This window comes from Pelodiscus sinensis, chromosome 13 (assembly GCF_049634645.1).
Source record: "Pelodiscus sinensis isolate JC-2024 chromosome 13, ASM4963464v1, whole genome shotgun sequence".
In the NCBI taxonomy this organism is placed as follows: Eukaryota; Metazoa; Chordata; order Testudines; family Trionychidae; genus Pelodiscus; species Pelodiscus sinensis.
Window position 1 is genome coordinate 45922876 of NC_134723.1, and position 22234 is coordinate 45945109.

A 22234-nucleotide genomic window follows, 5' to 3' on the forward strand; every position below is an offset into this window, starting at 1 on the left:
CAGGGAGCCTAATGGCAGGAGGGCCAGCAGTATAGCCAAAGGCAGCAGGGCCAGAGTCTCACAGAAGTGCTGGGGCCAGGCCAGAGAACCCTAGCAGCGAGGGGCTAGAGGAAGAAGTTTGGCTACCCACAGCAGCATGGGGACACAGAATCCTGACAGCTCACGGCAGCGCAGAGCCAGGGAAATCTGGCCACCCACAGCAGCGTGGGACCAGGGGCTGGAGAACCTCAGACACCCATGACAGTCCAGGGGAAACAGAGGGGCCAGAGGCCGGGGGCTGGCTGGATCGGGGCTCGTGATAGGGGATACCACCCCTGGTCCGAAAAATCCTCATTCAGGACCAATAAGGTCCCAACATTGCCAGACCAGGGAGGTACATCCTGTATTCACAAGATCTGAGGCTACATCCCTTTTTCGATAAAGGGATGTAAATTAGGCACATTGATATTGCAAATGAAGCAGGATTTGAATTTCCTGTGCTTCGTTTGCATAACGGTGGCTGCCACTTTACCTCCTAAAATGGGGCTTTAAAAAAAAAAAAAAAAAAAAAAAAGGTAGTTTAGACGGGCCATTTTTGACAGAAATGCCCCGTTTCGAAAGATCCTGTACTCCAAAAAGTGAGGAGTACAGGATCTTTCGAAACAGGGCATTTCTGTTGAAAGTGCCCAGTCTAAACTGCCGGGGGGGGGGGGGGGGGGGGGAGTTTCGAAAAAAGCAGTGGCCGCCATTATGCAAACAAAATGCAGGAAATTCAAATACGGCTTCATCTACAATATCGACATGCCTAATTTACATCCCTTTATCAAAAAAAGGGATGTAGTCTAGACGTAGCCTGACAAAATAGGAGCTAAATGCCTGCGGTCATGGGCCCAGGTTTCTGTATGTGACTAAGAAGTCCAAAGAGCAGCTCCAGGTGAGGAAGGGTGGGAAGTTGTGTGGACAAAGGTCACTAGCCCACCACTGCACTTCCCCAACCCTTCAAACATGGGCTCGGGTCTCATTCCCTCATGTGAGCCAGACCAATCCGAGAGACTGGTCTAACTTGCACCAGATACCAAAGCCAGCAGCAGGGGGATACAGTAGCTGGGGATGGCTAGTGTTCAAGGAAGTTCCAGTCATGTCCGGTTTCTCCCAGCCATTCCCACCCCCACACATGCACCCAGAGTGTTCATGGGCACACACAATTTCAGTGGCACGGCTAAGGGACAATCCAAGGATTTCCCCATACTGGGGCAGCTGTCCATGAGAGTATCTCTCCAACTTTAGGGCAATGGCCAGGCATTGAGATATAACAAGGTAAGCCTTTCCATAGAACATTTATTACCATGCCTGTTTGTATTATTTGAGGTACAGTCATCAATCACCGGTTGTATTCATCTCAGCAACATGCAGCTATGGCCTTGCTTTTGCCTTTCCTTGTTCTCAATTTCCCTATCCCCTGGAGGGAGAGTATTTTAGTCAAGAGAAGTTCATAAAAATCTTTGCTACACAAAGCGTTCCAGTGCAATGCTACAAAGCTTTATTTGCATAGCAAAATACTGCCAACTAAGTTTTCACAAAGGTATAATTGCTACCCAAAAGGAAAATTCCAACAGTACTAACACTGCTAGGCTGTAATTCAATTGGTATGTTCTTTCATATCTCTTTATGCAAATAAAAAAATTAGCAAGCTTCAAAGTTTTCCATAGAAGTATGTTAAAAAAAAAGAAGAAAATGATGACACTGAAGAACCATACCAGTGAATGAAATGAGTGTATGGTGGTCAGAGTTCAAACACTCCATCACCTTTTCTGATAACCATCTGCCCAGGGGGGTTGTGAGTAAGAGGAAGAAACAGTTTGTCATCAGCGTTATGCCAACAAAGCTTCCTAGTGTAGATACAACTTATCTGACAAAGGAATGATTTTGTTGGTATAGCTCATGCCAGTTCCCTGAATGAAACACTGTTCTGGCTAAATAACTTTTTGTCAATACAACTTTAGCTATACTCAGGCTTTTGCCAGAAGAGTTAGGACAGGTGGGGTTGTGAATTTTTTTTCATATTCTAAACAGACCTAGCAATGTTGGCAAAACAAGTGTGGACCAGGTCCTAATCTGTTCCACGGCCTTGACCAGCTAGTCTTGCAATCTCTCTTCTTCCAGCACCTTACCAATATATTGTATTCTTGCTCTTAAAAAGAAGCAGGTCATGGAATATCAGCCGCCCTTTATTAAAAAAGGTAACCTGTATTTGTGAGATACGAAAAGGGGAAGGATATACATTTTATAGAACATGAGTTAACTAATCATAAACTACCAAGTCCACACACAGACAGCAGGAGAAAGCTAAACCTGTGCTCAGAACACATGAGAACAAAAGTCTGGCCACTTTGCAGATCCTCCAAAGCAGAACCATCCTGAAATTGTCTTTTGTCACTGACCCCTCCTCCAAAGACAGGCTTCAAATCAATATCATGGAAGGCTCGCAAACTGAAATGCAAGAAAATAAGCATTCCAAAATGTCTCCAATACAGGCTGATCTAATGAAAGCAAAAGTTCGATGTATTTTCTAAGTCTTACAAAAACCGGGTATCTTAGCTTCCCTTGGGATTCTTTCCAAGAATGGCGTCCAAACACTACCTCGTTCACTCTGTTGACTTGACAATACTTCCCACACTACACCCAGAGAAGCTATTCCATTTTATGGATTTGTAGATGTCTCCTGGGATTTATTTGAACCAGAAAGCACCTTCTAATGTAGGAGTGGTTCAACTACTAGAGCATTGTAGTTCACCTACATTGACACATTTCTAAAATATTTTAAGCTTTGTTTTTGAGTAAATGCTTCCAGAAGCACAAAAAGCTGTGTCAGTTTGGTTAAATAACTCAATTGCCTATGTTTGTGAAGTGCCTGATACAACAGAACCCAAGCAGAAATTGGGAACTTTGGGTGCTGCTATAAGAAGTCACTATGAGATTCCTCTGCGGCTACCTAATAGACAGTTCCCAATACAGCAAGCCACTGATAAAACCAACATCTCGAAACCAAAAGAAATCTCTCTCAGAGAGCACCAAAGCTGAATGTTTAGTGAAGTGGTGGCAATTGTCTGTTTCCTACAACAAGCCAGAGAAGGACAGTCTGGAGCTAAAGCACACCACCATGAGATTCACAGCAGTGTCAAGCCTAGAACCCAGACCTCGTAGATAGAGGGTATGTTTACTTAGGGCTAATGGCCCCACTGCACAGCTGCAGCAGGTGGGATTAGCTGGTTTAGGTTTAGGCTGCCAGACTAAAAATTGCTGTGTAAGTATTCGGGTTTGGGCTCTTGCCCAAGCCTAAAAAACCCTCTACCCTGAATATCTACATCACACCCTTTCAGCTCTGGAACACGAGTCCCCTGGGCCTGAGTCTGCTGACCCAGGCCAGGTGTGGGACTTTAACCTCATGTAGACATGCACATGCCCATTGGCTTGTGCCTCCATTACCTGTCCGAATTGGAGAGAATGCCCATGTTACAGGGTCATTGGGAGGTTTCGTTTATTAATGCTTAAAATATCTTGAGTACTTCATAGCTAGAGCATTTTTAAATATTGTAATATAGAAATTAAGCCACATCTCAGAAAGTAACTATCTGCCTTGAAGTATTAGTAAAGCAAGCATAAACTGAATATAGATTATCAAATCACTACAATCCATTTTAAGTGCCTATTTGATTTTGAAAATACCAGCAAGAACTCCTAAGACCCAGTTAAGCATATCCACACCTTTGAATAAAGGTAAAAAATGATGAGACGAGTGTCAAAATGAACAATATTGCTCTAAATGAAAGCAAACAGCAATATTCAGGTCCAAAAAAGAATCCAAGTAGAGAAAAAAACATAGTGCAATTCTACCATGAAGAATGGTTCTAAATCTTACTCAGAATATCTGTTCCATGCGCGTGTAAAATCAGACTTTTAGATGTACTAAGGGGGTTTTACTACTTTTTACTTCTCTTTGCACCACTCAGCTAACACACCTAAAAGACAGATTCAATCCCTTTCAAAAATGTTTACTAAGTTACAATTAATTACAGCTGTGCAAACACATTGTGCAATGACACTCCACATGTCATTGAATGCATGATTTGAAGGTATAAGTCTAAGATTGCTTTCCTACATCAAAACCTGTCAATAACCCAGCCAAACCAGAGTAAAAGTTGCAGATTTTTCTTGTAAATAATACACACTAGATATTAAAGTCACCTTTCAGGCCATAATTGCCAATTAACAGATAAGAGAGATTAGGGTTTTAGCTGTTAGCATCCTTGTGTTATAAATTAAACTGATCCTTCACCATATCAAGTTATTCTAGCAAGGAGCAGCAGAAAAGGTAAAGACAATGCCCCTCTGAGGAAAACACAAGGGCTTTACTGTTGTCTATTTGAAGTGTTCCAGAGAAAGTTATTCAAATCAACAGCGTGTAACCACAGGGAAAAACAACCACCCGTTAGGTACATACTACTTAGAACCCAGTCCAAAGGCAGAAAGCTGGAGAAACAAGCTGGAGGCAATGGGAAAGAGCAGGGAGGAAAGTCAAGCTGATCTCTCCCCCACCCATGCCCCAACTAGCTTCCAGACCCAACAGCCATCCTCTTTTCTGAGGACACCACATAGGCCAGGAGCTCCCCGATTCTCTTTGATTTTGTATATGCTGTAAAACACTCTTTAAAGGGCATGTTTCCACAGGACCACTGCCCTGTTTAATGTTTCCACAGCACTGATGCACCACGGAGCAGAACTGAAGGTTGCATGGCCAATAGTAACTCTGGCACTTCTACCTTTCAAGTGCTCAACTCAGCAAACTCATAACATTCATTTAATGTTGGTTTTTTGTAATTTTCTAATTTTTAAAGATAGTGTTAAACACTGACCATCTTAGGGTAAACAACCTCTCATATTCTAGGTTCATGTCATCTTCTTCCAAAAGCTGGTGTTTTTAAAGTAACATACACGTTCCACAGTAAACATGGCCTAGCCAGGGTTTCTGGCTTCCCACCCTACTTCTGCTTCAAAGAGACACAGATGGCTGAAAGGCAACCAGATCTAAACTCCAAGGCTGTGTCTACACTGGGCCACTTATTCCGGAAAATCAGCCGCTTTTCCGGAAAAACTATTCTGCTCCCACTCGGGCACAAGTCCTTATTCCGGAACAGTGTTCCGGAAAAGGGCCAGTGTAGACAGCCCAGTAGTCTTTTCCGGAAAAGCACGTCTACATTGGCCACAGACGCTTTTCCGGAAAAGCAGCCTGCCAATGTAGACGCTCCTTTTCCGGAAAAACTGAAAACGGAATAGTATTCCGTTTTAAGCAGTTCCGGAAATTCATGCCAGTGTAGACACAGTCCAACACACTCAGAGGTATGATCTCTGACTTTTGGATTCCCCTGCAGATGCAGTGGGGTTCCTTGCTTTTCGGTCTCTTCTGGCAATAAAGAGGCTCTGCATACTGGAGAAGACGCGCAGAAAAGCTCTACTGATGACACCCTACCTATTGCCTTCTTAAAATGAGCAGCTCTCAGAACTTCAAGGGAAGACAGAACTTTTCTAACCTTTCTAGTGCTGATACATGCTACTGGCTGCAAACTGGGGTCATCGTTGACCTTGAAAATTTGTATTTTAAGAAGAGTGATGGTAGCTGGACCAATGGAATAAAGAACATGCAAATGATACTGTTGGATCCGTACCATGATTTGGAATGGGTTCATTTAGTAACAACATTGTACAGCTTTAAAAAAAAAAAGAAAAGCTAACTGCCCTTCATTATTTTAGACTGGCCTTTATCCACTGACAGACTCCTTCACACCAGCATTCAAACATAGCTCTCAGCATTCAGCAAACTGCTCTCTTCCAAAACAAATTCATCTCATTTCCTGAATGGACAAAAGCATGTTTCAACAAAGTAACAGAGTTCATCGAGGTACCTAAACACTATATAGCCAGATCAGAAGTCCAAAGATATGAGAAGTGCTATCTATAATTATTGCTCTGTTTTATGCACTACTTTCAAAATCCCACTGTACTGAGAGAATACAGAAGCCACTTCTACTAGCAAAGGGAGATAAAAAGGAAAAAATGTATGGAACAGTAAGCCTGCCTTTTACTTTTAACTCATTTCCTTTTAGCTGGCAGACTGTGCTTATCGGTTCACAAGAGGGATTTTTATTTTTACCACACCCTCTTAAATGGCTTCAAATCCAAGAGACAGCAGCACTGAAGCCTTGCCAATAAGAAAAAAAACTACACAGTCATGACATTTATGCAATATTTTCTGAATACTTATGAGGTTTAAATTTCAGCAATAAAATGGCTATTGCTACATGAACAAAAGCATCTCTGCAGGCAGACACACGTTACTTTAGAAAACATTTTATTGCTCTTTTTAAATTATTAGACAGATTTTCATCCTCACAAAATTTAGTGCATGCCTTGGAATCCAGTTAGAACAAAATCAGCTTTGTCGTTTAACAGTTCAAAATCTAAACTGTGGCCGTGAGACTATAGGAGTAGAATCATAACTCTCTTTATTGGTTCTCAGAATTGAAATGCATGTATTTTAAGATGGGCTATGTGCCTCACATGGCAGGTGACCAGAATTCATCACAGAATTTGGTCAGCTGGTTGGACCATTGGCTTGCTGGCCCAGGCACTGATGAGGAATGCCATGTGAATATTAATCTATGCCCCCTCCCCCCCCCCCTTGAAAAGTCCATTACCAGGTGTAATTGACCAAAATCAATTTGACTTTTTTTTTTTAAACATTGTAAAACCATATAAGTTGAGTTAACTATCAGAGGGGAGACTGAGTAAATGTGACCTACCAGCCCCAAACCCTGAAGTGGGGTTAAACAGAAGCTGCTCTGTGGCATTTTCACAGCTCAGAGACGTGCTTCAAGTATAGTGGGGAGACAGCCCTGTGTATCAGACAATGAGAATTTGTATCACTTAGGAAGAGGAGAGAGACACAAGAATCGAAAAGACAGACAAGATCGCCATTTCCTTTCAGAGATTTAAGACAAGACAATCGAAATAGTATGTTTTCCAATGTATTTTCAAACGCTACGGCAGCATTTTAGTGAGAATTTTAATTTTTTTTTCCTGAGTGTTTATTTGGGGTCATTTCATAAGCACAACACTGTTATTTCAAGGTGTGCATATGATTTTTCACTCCTGACACAGGAAACTCCACTGAGCTCCTTCCTGCCAACTAACATAGTATCAAAGTATATAGCCCAAGTAAAGTTGTATTGAAGGGGTACCGACTTGTGACACTCTAGGCTTTGTCTGTACTTAACCGCAACAGCACTTTAAACTGAAAGCATGGCCACAGCGCTCTCAGTGCTCTATGTAAACCACCTTTTCAAGAGGAGTTACTAAGCGCTGCATCCTGCGTCACCCTGTCACTTTTAACTTCTTATGCTCGGGGGAGGGCAAGGGCATCACAGAAAGTTAGTGCTGTAAAGTCCCAGTGTACACTGAGCCTTAGTGTCATTCCCAGACCTGAAAAAGAGCTCAGTGTATCTCTTCCAACAAGAAAAAGATCTAACCTCGCCCATCTTGTCACTCTACCATCTCAGAACCTGCACGTTACACCACCACTGCACACAGATATATTGGCTGTCACAACCACTTCCCCCGTGACACGTCTCCAAAACCGACTGATCAAAGTAATACTACCACATGCTTGTGGGGCCCAGAAGAAAAGAGAGATCCTTTCCTGCCTCTCTCTACTACGCTTCGGCAAATGGAATCCAGGCAGATCTGAGCCAAGTCCCTCCTGGAGACTCTTCTGACCCCAGATCCAGGTTTTGACTTGTCACAGCACCGGGAACTGGAAATACCAAACATGGCCTCAACCACAGTGTCAACTTCACAAATCTTAAAACTCCCATGAGGAATCGCAGCAGAACCCCCTGCCCTTCCTTAGTACAGACAGAGAAACAGGTAGTGTCTTTCTGAAAAAGTACAGACTCACAGGCACTCATGGTACGATGTATAGAGGTCAGCTGCTGGCATCTTGTTCTTTCACCAATTCTTCCTTATGAGCAACTGAAAGACTCAGACTTGAAGGTCAGCAGGGACCCTCGTGACGCAGTCTGACCTCCTGCACTCCCCAGAACCAGGGCTCCTGCCCTGAGTCACTCAAACCTCCCCTGCCAAGTGGCAAAGACCTTCACCTGAACCTCCCTGCAGAGTCCTATTGCCCTTACATCTGGAACCACACACCCCACCTCCCTACTAAGCCGTCCACACCTAAATTACTCCATATTTGGATCCTGCTGGGCTGAGCCCTCATAATGTGGAGCTACTAATTCTGTTGAGTTGCTTCATCTGCTACTCCTGACAGAATTCTGCACCAAACATTAAAAATTCTGTGCACAATATTTTAAAATACAGCAAATTTTTTTTCAATTTTTATTTGTCAATAAATAAATGTGGCGACTCTACCATGGCAATGGGGACCACAGGCCAATAGTTGTAGAGGTGGCAGCCCACCCTGCAGTCCCCATCCTCCCAGGGACATGACCCTCTAGGACAGTCCTGGACTTTGCATTGTGTCAGGGTCGGGTGCAGCCCCACCACTGAGTCTGTATCCAGGGATGGGGGGAAGGAGCTACTGGGTGGATTTCCCGCATCCGGGTCAGTCACCTGTGCTCTCTATTAGGGATGTAAATGACTGATCGACTAGTCACTTCCCTCCCATTGCTGCCTCTATCACAAAGACAGCAATGGAGAGGGTGGGGGGGAGAGGAGGAAGAGGTGGGTTCCCCCCAGCTCTGTGGGACGGGGCAGGGGCACAGCAGCGGCGCTTCCTCTTTGAAATGCACAAGCGCCCCTACTGGGTTCGTGTACTTTTCAAAGGCAGAATGCCGCTAGTCCTTACTGACTACTTGAGTAGTCGATGGACAGCTCATTGACTATTCGATTAGTTAATTAATTGATATTTAACACCCCTACTCTTCATTGCCTTGCTGGAGCCACAATGTTCATTTGACAACAAAATTTTCGGAATTTTAAAATATTGTTTGCAGAATTTTTATTTTTGGCTCAGAATCTTTTACTAGTTTGGTGCGGAATTCCCTTGGGAGCAAAGAATGCACTATTATTGTTGTTGGGATATTCTCTAGTGGCCCATCTCATGACTCTTCCTGTACTAGAAGATTTACCTGGCATTGCTTGGTCTTTAACTCAAATAAGTTTTGTTTTCCTTCACTGAAATCATTGCTCTGGGACGGGGATGGGGGGGGGGGGTTAGTAGGCAGGCTGCCCTAGGGAGAGAGGACAAACCCAGCACCCTCTCACCGCAGTAGCTTGGGGCCAAGTGAGAAGTGCCTGTCCACTGCAGCTGCAGGGGGCACAGCCAGGGGAGTGTTGCATGTTCCCTGGCTGGGGGACAGAGACACACTCTCTGAAATGTATAGTTAATAGCTGGCCCTTTCTCCACCCCCAGTTTCCCAACATGGTTATTAGCTGTCCCTGGCCCTTTGCTGCCCCTCCCTGTGGTCATTCTACAGTATAGCTTCCCCTACCAGACCCCTCCCTTTCCATTTTATGAGAAACAATAGAATTCCAGGCACATCCCATTGTCCTGGCACAGCCAAACCCTGACCTTGCTGTAAGTTATGCAAATTTGGTAGTCCTAGCTCTTACCGTCTGAACAAAAAGACTCAGACACACACATTTCTAATATAAAATAAGATGATTGACACTAGCTGTTTTTTGAATCTATGGCAAATATGTTTAACCTGTGTTTTACTGATTATAATGAGTAGTTTTTTCCTATAACTTTTTCATTTTTCCTTTAAAGGGAGGGAACATGCAATAAGTGCTGCTCAGTAATAGACTGGAAAAATCTTTCATTTGGTTTAAAAGTTGACCATTAAACAAGCAATATCGTCCCACAGCTATTACTAGGATGAATGTTGTTTTGCGATGAACCCAAGTAATTTTGTTGCTTTATTTTATATAACTTTTGTCATCTCTTTTAAGAGGGTAGTTCAATATTCATTTAGATATGAATCCTTCCTGGTTCTCTTAACCTCTGAACTCCTGCTTTTGGCATATTGCGAAATGTCAGGAAACAGCAGTAGCTGCTCTGTGCCAGTAACTCAAGTCTGTTGGAAGTTCAACATGGCAGCTGGGGTGGAGGGTCTAGTGAGATCTTTCCTTACAGCAGATGTTACAGTAGTCAAAATCTTTACAGATGTCCTTTTCCCCCCCTTCTCTTTATGAGGAAAAAAATAAAATTATTGTTAACTAGTAATATTTTCTGAACTGGCAAATAAGTTTGTGTACATTTTTGATTTACTGGATAATTCTGTCATTACTTATCTTATTTTTAGCCACTGAAATTTGTTTCTAGAGGTCTAATTTTGGTAACCATCTGTGGAAAATAGTAAGCTAAATTTCTGTGGTATCTATAAAAAGCCAGTATTTTAGCTTACTTTATGTAGTGCTTTTCTGGCTGGATTTTTGCCATGTTTCATCTTCTACATGATTGAATAATACATGTGCATTATCTTTAGTATGGTGTGCTTTTAAAAATATCTCTGCTTCCATCTCAATGATTTCTAACCTATCTCAGTACTTGCTAATTTGTGGCACATGGTGCAATGTTTATAATTGGATAGGTCTCTAGCCACTCAAACACTTGTTATATTTTGATCAATAACTCTGAAATACGTAAGCAATACTGTACATATCTAGTTAATAAATAATTCCCCAACTTTCGTTATTTCCAGGGTTCTGTCTTGAAGTTAAATCTTTCAACCTCACATCTCTGAATATAAAAAAAATGAATTGTAAAACTTATTGTATGTTCAATATGCTCTTCAAATAACAGAGAAAACAATGGTCTACTGTTTCATTAATTTGCTTTAATTCTAGTTAAAGATGGAATCTGAATGGTCAGAAAGATACCTGAATATTTGGGGATGTTTTTCTTCAGAATTTGTTTTGTACAAATCCACAGTTGTGGGTCTTTCGTGCCATACAGGCAGAATCTTCTGGAAAGACACGCCTAGAGTTTCATGCATGCTCTCATCAGCAAAACAGTTGGTGAAGTATTACGTAAGGAGCTGCAGCTCCAAGTGCTGTTACTTCTTTCCAAATGCCAGTCGGTGAGGTCTGAGTTCTTTGCTTCATTGGCTTTCTAGATTAATGCATGTATTTAGAGGACTATTTGTTGTTTAAATGGTCATGTTTTTCAGGTTCCTTCTGTTAGCAGCTTCGCTGACTTAAGGAACCCATCTTTCAGATCCCTGTAGAAGCCCAAGTGTTAGCACTGAAAGAGAAACCTGAGCAGAGCACCACTCCTTTTGAAAGGCACCTGCCTGGCTATATATAGTAAAATCCATTCACTGTCCTTTTACAGTCTATGCAGACAAACAAACAAAAACAGAGCAGCATATTTGGGGTGAGGAAGGAAACTTCCCCCAACCAATTTGGCAGCGACCCTGGGAGCCTTTCACCTTCCTTAGCAACATGGGGCATGGATCACTTGCAGGTTTAAACTAGCGTCAATGGTAGACTCCTCAGTAACTCATCCAGAGAATGATTGGGGTGCTACTGGTTAGGGCTCACTGGGTTGGGGGGGTCGGTTCCACGTGCCTCATGGGATGGCCCATGTGCATAAGGAGTGGGGCTCATTAGGTTGGGAGTTCACAGGGGACTCAGTTGGGGGAGTGGCCTGGGTGCAGAAATGGGGGTCCAGATACACAGAGGCTGCGCCGATGGGGGAGCAGCTCCCTGCACAGAAACCCCTCTCCCCAGCATAGGAGAGATGGGGGCAGGAAGAAGGGAAGGGGTATTTCCAGGGTGGATCTGAGCTAGCCCTGGCCACTCTGCGCAGGGGAAGAGAGTGAACTCCTCTCCAAGTCCAGTTGGGACTAGCAGCTGAGCCAGTCACAGAAAAGAGACAGTGGGTGCAGTGGGGTAGGGAGGTCCAGATACATGGGGGTTGGGCAGATGGAAGAGGGTCTTACCTGACCCCGCCTACCCCTACTCTCTTCCCCCCACCTCCAATAGTGATTTACCACTCCGCGGCTACTCCAAGGGCACCAAACTGCACTGCTGGGGCAGGGGAGGAGGGAGGGAGGTGTGTGTGACACCACTCCTGCGGCTTCCCTTTCGGAAAGTCATTTTGCTGCAGGAAAAATGACACAATGGCACAATCTTCCCCCAGGAGTAATTCCCAAAGTGGGAAACCTAATTCAAATAGGCAATTATCCCTTGGCTTAAACTGATAAAAGAAAGATGGTACAAACAATGCCATGATAATAAGAGATTAGGCACCACACTTCCTTCACACCTCTAGAGAGGGTTGCTCTGTGTCAAGATTGAAGCAAAGCTTTTGTGGCATCTGTTCCATGTATAAACATTTTCAGCATCAAGGCTGTCGATCAAAGACCTTTGATGAAAACTAGCTTCAGTCAATAAATTAAAGTTACATGTTTTAAATATATAGGAACAAATTAATGTTTTTTGGCATTCCTTAGTTATTCATATTTTGAGTAAGCAATTGGAATCTAATTAATAGCTGAAAATTCATTTCATATTTAAAATTGACTAATATGCAAGGCTCTCATATCTATTAAATAGGGGCCCCATTCTAGAAAGCATTTAAGCATTTTCTGAAGTAGCCTTCCTAAATCAGAATTTGTATGACCTAAAAGCCTGTACTGGCTTTACCGATCAAAATGAGATATAAAAGATGTAAAGATCTGTAAGTGTCAAAGAATATATTAAGTACTAACCAAATGGTAGGTAAATATGTGACAGAATACCTTCCATAGAGTTAATGTGCACAGAGATCTAACAAACTGAAGAGCACATCTGTGTACATACCCCAGTTTAAGTGAGAAAATTTCCTTTTTCACTACAATGCCATGGATAGGAAACATTTTTATATAGATTATTTGATTTACCATGCACATGCCAAGTCAAATGTTCTTTTGATTCATGTAGCTTATTTCTCTAGAGCTTCTTCTAGACAGAAATTTGGTAACTACCCAAACAGACACACAAAAACTACAGTTGTTAAGAGAAAGAAACTGATACCTGTGTTTAAAATCTTCTCTTTACTGGGCTAACTTAAGATTGCCTCACTTTTTCCAATTCCACAAGAGAGAGACATTTTTATACTTCATTAAAGACAGTCTAGAGATTTTAAGGTTAGATATGTGGCTATTTTAATTACTTCATAAGGAGACATTGAAATAATTTACTATATAGCCTAAATTAGTTTCTACTATTTATGTTGCAAAATTTTTGCTTTTTTCTCTCATCTCATGAATAAGATGTGTAACTGTTCAGTTGTAAAAACTTAAAAAACAGCAAATGGCCCTGAAGCACCTTAGCAATTAACAAAAAATATAGATGGTATGAACTTTTGTGGGCACAACCCACTTCTTCAAATGAATCGAGTCATAAGGGGTCCCGGGCACAAATAAATAGCAGAGAGCAAATAAATTGCTCTTTTTCTCTGCTATTTATTTGTACCTTAGATCCCTTGCTCCATACATAAGAATCATAGAATACTAGGACTGGAAGGGACCTCGCAAGCTCATCGAGTCCAGTCCCCTGCCCTCATGACAGGACAAAATACTGTCTAGACCATCCCTGATAGACATTTATCTAACCTACTCTCAAATATCTCCAGAGATGGGGATTCCGCAACCTCCCTGGGCAATTTATTCCAGGATTTAACCACCCTGACAGTTAGGAACTTTTTCCTAATGTCCAACCTAAACCTCCCTTGCTGCAGTTTAAGCCCATTGCTTCTCGTTCTATCCTCAGAGGCCAAGATGAACAAGTTTTCTCCCTCCTCATGACACCTGAAAACTGCTATCATGTCCCCCCTCAATCTTCTCTTTTCTAAACTAAACAAACCCAATTCTTCCAGCTTTCTTTCATAGGTCATGTTCTCTAGACCTTTCATCATTCTTGTTTCTCTTCTCTGGACCCTCTCCACTATCTCCACATCTTTCTTGAAATGCGGTGCCCGGAACTGGACACAATCCTCCAACTGAGGCCTAACCAGCACAGAGTAGAGCAGAAGAATGACTTCTCATGTCTTGCTCACAACACACCTGTTAATGCATCCCAGAATCACGTTTGTTTTTTTACAACAGTATCACACTGCTGACTCATATTCAGCTTGTGGTTCACTATAACCCCTAGATCCCTTTCTGTGAATGAAGAAGTGGGTTGTGCCAATGAAAGCTCATGAGACCATCTACATTTTTTGTTAGTCTCTAAAGTGGTGCAGGATCAATCACTGTTTAAGTTTTTTCAGTTATAGATCAACATGGCTACCCCTCAGACTTGTATTCAGCTGTACTTCCAGGTTCTCATGTAACATACATGCAATGTTTTGGGACAGCTTTGGTTAAAAATCCTTTATGGTTATATTTTGAAACTGAAATGAAAACATTTCTATCCATTTACATTTTTTTCAAAATATACATTTTGAGCCAACTCAACCAAGAACCACTAGTGCTGCAGGCATTCTGAAAAATTACTATACCAACACCACCATCTTAGCAGACCAGATTCCCCATCTGAATTCAAAGGCAGATCTGTTTCTAACAATGTCAGTATTCACAGCTTAATTGTTACATCTGAAAAGTACCACAGGTAGGAGGAGTGCTTTAGATTCTTTCCCATCTCATGCATCATAAACTGCATGTCTGTTCAGTTCCAATCAGCTACCCTGGTACCACACCTGAGTAGGCAAATAACTTGCACAGAAGGTCACAGAGCATAATTTGAAGACAGTATAGTTATTACTAAGCCTAACATGTCTCAGAACTTTTATTACTGGTAATGCACAAGATGGCAGGAATCCAGCCTGCCTATTAGAACTTAAGTTAAGTTTGCAGGGCTAGCAAATAGGGGAAAATTTTATTTGCACACTAAGCACATCTGAAACAAACTGCTGAAAGAATGAATATGGAATCCCACAAATTGCTTTTCAAAGCAGAAGCACTTTAAATTAAGAGCCAAATTTTCCATAGTCCTTCACAGCACTGAGTAGTTTTTCAATGTTTAGCTATGCATTTTTTTATATCCCAAAATCATGTTACACAGAAAACAAGGAACTCAACTCATCATGGCACTCATCAGTATAGTATTGGAGAGACTTTGAGTGACCACACAAATCAGTTAAAAACAAAAAATCAAATGTCCTAAAGGGTTAGACTTATCAGTTTTCACTAGAAAAATGTCTAATTTCTACAGCTCTCACTATCAGCTGAAGCAATAGCAGCTTAAAGCTGCTTCAAAAATCACTGTGCAACCATTCACTATGCAATTCACTTCTGAGAACAGGAATAAATTAATAGATATTTGATTGGATCCTTCCCCATAATGTTAAGTTCGTACAATGCCTTCCTTTAAACACTGAAGTACTTTATATCCCACATTACTCAGGCAGTGAGATAACGTTCCCATAATTGAAATGTATAAGGACACTACAAGTTGCATTACAGTTGCTGAGAGTTTGACACATTTCCAAATATACTGTGCCTAAGCCTAATAAGAAATCTGTTTTTTGCAGGTGTACCAACTTAATATGTTTACATTTGGTAATGAGTAAATGGGGGAAAATTACTTTAATTCCCATTTCACCCATTCTTTATGCAATAGATCAGGTTCCCATATGCTCCTGGGTTCAAGGTGTTAATTTTAACCTATACCACTCGGTCGTAGTTTGCAAAACAGAGACACCATCTATCTCCTTCTCTTCCTGTACCCATCCTGAGATCTGAACTACTTCTGAGTAGTCCCCAAGCCAGGCACTCAAGGTCTAGCAGAAGTGTGTTCCCATTGGAGGCTCCCTAGCTCCCAGCTACAGAATACTTTGCCTTGGTAGTCCAGCTGTGCCAATTTGTTAATTTTCAAAGCAGAGAAAGCAAAGCTCATCTTTTCAGCCAAGCTTCTGATTAATCAAGTAGTCCTCAAATGGTGGACCACAGTGTAGTAGCTGACAGGTCACATGGAGCTAACAGCTCCTCCCTGCTTCTACAGGAAGTTAGGCTTTTCATTGCAAGAAAACCTATATGCCAGTAAAAAGACAGATGGAAACTGGGGAAGCCGACCTAGCAGCCTTCACCAAAGGCTGCTAATACACAAGATGAACAGAACTACCAGATGATGTCAAAGGAGCCACCAGAAAGAAGAATGTTTATGGTATAAGACAGGGGTGGGGATCCTAAGACTTGCCAGGATCCGTCCCCCGAGGTTCAGGGCTCCCCGCTCAGAATTTGGGAGCCCGTGCTAGTACTCTAGATGACACCCCCCCACTCAGCACACAAAATCTACTAGCCTATGCACGACTGATTTTTCTATGAGTCAGCAACCCCTGACCCAAAAAAGGTTCCCCACCCCTGGAATAAGGAAACCAAGCAGCACGTGGCAGGTGGGAAAACCAGACAATATACAGGGAAAGAAAGACTGTAACAAAGTGGTAGAAAGAGACTACTTGCCTAATATTAGTTTTGCACATGAACAATTGCCTTTCTTGCCAAATGAGGATGTAAGATCACCAACTACATGACTGGGATTAGAAGAAGTTACCCACAATGTAATCTTTTAAGATGTGAATCCACTGTATGTAAAAGTTTGAGAGTCCTTGGTCTACTCTAATGCATCTCTGTTCTTAATATCGATTTTTTTTTTGCTTTATTGGTGTTTACTATTATATGCAACACACCCATATACCTAGCAATAAGAGAGACACACCTCTAATGTGTTTACCATCAGAAGTTAAATTTGGAGGTAGATAATTAAGCACTGTCTAATAATACATGGGATGAGAAATTCAGTCGGCCAAATATTTTCCAGTACACTTCTCCCATCTGAGACAGAGGTGAAGACTTCAAATTCAGTCAAATAATTCACGGAATATCCTCACCACCACATAATTCTACTACAACTTGCACCCAATACACAGAATCGTTCAAGACATTTGCACTAGTGTTGAATATTAGATGAATTCATTTAACATACAAATTAGAATCAGGAAAGAAAAAGTTCACCAACCACTCCTCCAATTAAAAGATGTTATTTCTCAAGTAATCTTCCATTGGTGGAGGAAGGGGGAGCCACCCAGACCAGCAAGACTCATAGACTTTAAGGTCAGAAAGGTCAGAATAATCCTCTCACCTATATCTCAGATACTGAAGTCCTCAAATGGTTTAAAGACCCCAAGATGCAGAGAATCCTCCAGCAAGTGATCTGTGCCCCATGCTACAGAGGAAGGCGAAAAACCTCCAGGGCCTCTGCCAATCTACCTGGAGGAAAATTCCTTCCCAACCCCAAATATGGCGATCAGCTGAACCCTGAGCATGTGGGCAAGACTCACCAGCTAGACACCCTGGAAAAAGTTCTCCTATCATCCCTCCATTGGCCTATTTACCACTGAGTGTGAAAGGTCAATTAGTTACCAAGATCATGTTATCTCAAACCATCCCCTTCATAAACCCATCCAGCCAGAGACCTCCTACAATCTATGCCTAGAAGAATTCCCCTTCAGGGTCCTCTGTGAAGCAGGATTTCATAGAGTTACACTAAATTATTCTAGCAGTAGGAAGCCATTTTGAACTATTCCTTCCACTAACTTCAAAGTTAGGATTACATTATAAGAAATTCCAAACACACATTGGAAGCCATGGAAAACTATGGTTCAGATAAATGACGTTAACCATGCTCCTGTAGTTCCATTAACCTCTTACTTTCTTAAATTTTGTAAAAAATAGCATTTATATAATCTGCAGGTAAAACATGGACAATCTGAACATCTGAGCATTGGTATTACACATATGCTTTCAGTATTAAGGATGATGCTTCATCACCATGCTAGCCTTTACTTTTCTCATTCATGTGCTATAATTTTATGAGCTTTTCTTAGAAGTTTGAATACATAATCTAACAGCATTGTGTCTGTGCATATGGAACCTACAGAAGAGAATGTACTTAGCAGGCTCTTTGTACTTAGTAATTCCTGATTACATGTTTTTTCATTAACTGAGTGCAAGCTGTATAAAATATTGGAGTCTATGCATCCACTCTGTAATTAAAGTGTTTTTGTAGCTACTCATGAGAGAAACCTGTGTAATAAGATTGTTTCAGAGCCTCCTATTGCGGTCAGGGTGGTCCTATAAGGGCAGAGTTAGGATTACTTTGGTGACCTTCGTGTGGACTTTCCATAGTTTCCAACATCTAAATTTTTTTCCAGTAAGAATAGAAGAAATACCAGCGTAACCACAACACTACGTTAATAAAGTTTCTGACAATTAGCATAAAAGCAATACAATAGATTATCATATTGTTTTTGTTCATGGAATGTTATTTTGCTTTTATATATAATTGAATAAGAGAAAGGGAAAATTATGGTCATAATACAGCTGAAAACGTTATAGCTACAGTACATTCCCTACCATAAATTCTGTTTCCAACTCCTACACTACAACAAAAACAAAAAAATCCTTCCCACATTACATGGTAGATGATGGTTTGAGATTACAGACAAACTTTCCCACAGTGCTAATTTTAACATAACTTTTGGATCTTGTTCCACCAAACTCAGAGCTGTTTACACTTTCTTGAATCAAACCTCATGCATTTATTTTAACACTGACCAGAAGTAGAGAATATTTTTATAAATCAAGGTTAACGGAGCAATTAAGCGCCAATTTTAAAAATTGATGAAAAACATTCCTATCTCCTAATCATTACTGACTTTTCATAGCTTCTTTTAATGAGTCACAGAACAGTAAACTGTGCAAAGGGAAATAAACACAGAATAATTCTGCACTAAACTCGAATCTTTTGCATTCAAGAAGAGCTTTTCGTCTTTCATATACTTATCTTCACAAAAAATAGTCTCAAGCAGAAAACCTCAATCCTATGCAAATGTACTTATTAATACTTTAGGAAAGCGTGCTTTAAGTCTACATGTGCACAACAAGGTCTGGGTTAAACTAAAAATGCAGAAGTGAAAGGTAAAGGTAAATATTGGAAAATGGTGCTCTAAATAATGTCAGAGTCCTGTCTGGACTACACTAGGGATGTTAAATTTAGATTAATTGGCTAATTGAATAGTCAATGCAATTTGCATCAACTATTCGATTAGTCGATAAGAGCACCTCCACCTTTGAAATGTAGCAACAGCCCTAGGGCACTGCCATTTTGAACCACCCTGTTCTCTTCCTCCCTCCTTTCTGCCTCTTTCTGATAGAGGCAGCAAGAGGGGAAGGGGGGGGGGGGGGGGGGAGCGACTAGTTGACTAGCATGTTGACTGTTGGATAAGCATTTGCTTATCGGATAGTCGACTAGTTGCTCACATCCCTAGAGTAGACGGCAGCTCAAGAAAATGAATAGCAGAGCAACTTTTAAGATGAAGAAATGGACAACCAGATTATGGAATTTACACACAGAAAGTGTTCAAAATACTTATCAAAGCAATACAGGAAAATTCTCTGAAGAGAAGTCACACCAGGGATGTAACTAAAAAAACAAGGCTTAGACTAAGATTTCTCAGTCATTTTCCAAAAAAGTTCACTTGCTTCTAATTTTTAAAAATGTACCATCATCAACATTGATATAATGTGGAAATAAAGTGTATTGTCAAGTTAAAACGATATAGCAAAGTGTGGGTTTGATGTCTGTTTGCACAATAGAAAACTGATGATGCAATTACTTTGAAAGGACAAATTCAAGAGATTTCAGAAGAAGTACAGAAATGGTGCAGATCTTTAGAAATAACGGTACTAACTTTAGCCTTACAAATGTTATCATTAGCCCGGCCCACTTTGCTGAAAGTTCATTAGCCTTCACCATTTTTGGAAAGGGCACAATTATAGTGTTTGGGTAAACATTCCATAAATACTTACAAGCTGCATCTAATCACACTCAAAATATTGTTACTAGGAGTTTTGAAATCTCCCTTTACTCTACACAGAATTCTCCAATTTTCATCCTAAAAGCTGTTGTATTAATTTCTTCCTTGATTTCACAGGCATGACTGCAAAATGAAGAAAAAAAAACTCAAACAGAAATTGTATTTTCTATTTTTTAGAGTTTGGTACTTTTAGTTGTAGCTGTGCCTCCTAGGATTCTGGCACAAAGCCCTCCAGAGTTTATGGACATACACGGTCTCAGAAAAATTCATTTGCTTTTTTTATTTTTATTTAATTTGTAGAGTGGTGTGTAAAAAAGTAATTGACATTTAAACTAGGTAGAGGAAAAAAGAGGAACAGATATTACTAGAAAAATTAGATAACTAGGAATGCACAAATTTGTTTTGTTTATTTTACAAAACCCAAGCTTTTTTACAAGAACTGAGATATGCTAAAAATAGGACATCGCAGTGCAGGGCTGAAATGACTTGTCTTGAAAACATTCTGGATCATCACTCTCATTGGGAAAAGTTACAAGACTCGTTTTCAAAGGAAAATAGCATATGTCTACACAAACTGAGTGAAGACGCTATCTTCACCAACAGGGGAGGTTCTCTGTGGGTAGAGGTGCTCCACCCTCCCTAACAGATGGCAGCTAGGCAGACACAGCTGCCCTTGGCCTCCTGCTGTCTACCAGGGGCATTCGAATGGTTAACTGAAATGCTCTGGGGCGTGGCTGTGTAATACCCCTAACAGATATTAGTCACATCAACCTAATTTCCCAATGTATACAAGACTTAAGGAGTTTGATGCCCAAATGCCACTGAAATGGGCATCTGGTGCCTAATTCTTTAGAATTAGGTGAGAACCCCACCCTAAATCTGCTTGAGGACCTTAGAAAGAGGAACCATGTCAGAGGTACTTCAGTGTATCCAAAAAGCAAAAACTGTCAACAGCAGCAACAAATACACACAGAAGCCCATTTGTAAATGGGGCTCCCAGTCTGGTGCCAGCCACAAGACTCTCAACAGAAGGACCACTCTGAACAGCAGCAAACTCGCTGTAAGCTGGCGGGGCTTCACCTTCCCCATCTCTTTCCATGCACCACGCGCCCCCCGGGGAACCCTCCACACAGGCTGGCGCCAGGCAGTGTACCCGGGCCAGCTGGGCTGACATGGCCTGTCATTGCAGACACACCCATGCAGCAGGTGACATAGCAAGGCCTCTTTTAACCCTTCAAACGCACTTGGGTGCTGCGGGATGAAAGGTGGCTTCCAAACAAAGCCCCTGTAGTGCTATGGGGGGCCCAGCCACAGCCCAGGCCCCCGCTCCCCCCACCAGTGTCTGGCCCCCTCAATCCCCCCACTTGTGTCTGCCCCCCCGCCAGAGCCAGGAACTGCTCATCTCCCCCCCCAGCCCTGCTCCCCCCCAGCCACAGCCCAGGCCCCCGCTCCCCCCACCAGTGTCTGGCCCCCTCAAACCCCCCCGCTCCCCCCACCAGTGTCTGGCCCCCTCAAACCCCCCCGCTCCCCCCACCAGTGTCTGGCCCCCTCAAACCCCCCCGCTCCCCCCACCAGTGTCTGGCCCCCCCAACCCCCCCGCTCCCCCCACCAGTGTCTGGCCCCCCCAACCCCCCCGCTCCCCCCACCAGTGTCTGGCCCCCCCAACCCCCCCGCTCCCCCCACCAGTGTCTGGCCCCCTCAACCCCCCCACTTGTGTCTGCCCCCCCCCGCCAGAGCCAGGAACTGCTCATCTCCCCCCCCAGCCCTGCTCCCCCCCAGCCACAGCCCAGGCCCCCCCGCCAGAGCCAGGAATCGCTCATCTCCCCCCCGCGCGGCCCCGGCCCGGCGCAGGCCCGCTCACCTGCATGCCGGGCACCTGCACGGCCACGGGCGAGTGGGCCATGGCGGCCGGGCCCGAGCGCTGCGGGCTCCAGGCGGGGCGAGAGGCCCGCTCCCTAGCGCGCGGCCCGGTCCCGGCGGCTGCGGCGCGCGCTGCCCATGGCGGGAGGGGCTCAGGGCGCCGCGGCGGCCGGCGCCATGTTGGGCTCGGGAGGCTGCGGCGGCTCCGTCCTTCCGTCCGCTCGGCGGGGCGCGGGGTGGAGCCGGGACCGCCCACGGGGGGCGGGGCCTGGGGGATCGGGGGGGGGGGTCTCTGCAGGGCGGGGCGGGGCCTGTGGGGGGGTCTCTGCAGGGCGGGGCCTGTGGGGATCGAGGGGGGGTCTCTGCAGGGCGGGGCGGGGCCTGTGGGGGGGTCTCTGCAGGGCGGGGGGGGCGCTTGTGGGGATCGAGGGGGGTCTCTGCAGGGCAGGGGGGGAG

General features: G+C 43.1%; 1 protein-coding gene across 2 annotated transcripts in view; it reads right to left on the bottom strand.

The window, feature by feature from the left end:
* Window positions 1-21954, bottom strand: part of STK26 (serine/threonine kinase 26) — a 58487-nt gene extending 36533 nt beyond the window's left edge. Inside the window, exon 1 of one of the 2 annotated variants that reach the window (XM_075941152.1) lies at window positions 21780-21954. In XM_075941152.1, coding sequence (XP_075797267.1) covers window positions 21780-21821 — 42 coding nt within the window. In that variant the 5' untranslated portion in view covers window positions 21822-21954. Of the gene's footprint in view, window positions 1-19910; window positions 19935-21779 lie in introns of those variants that run through there. The other variant, XM_006135315.4, reaches the window with a different exon arrangement.
* Window positions 21955-22234: the final 280 nt, after the last annotated feature.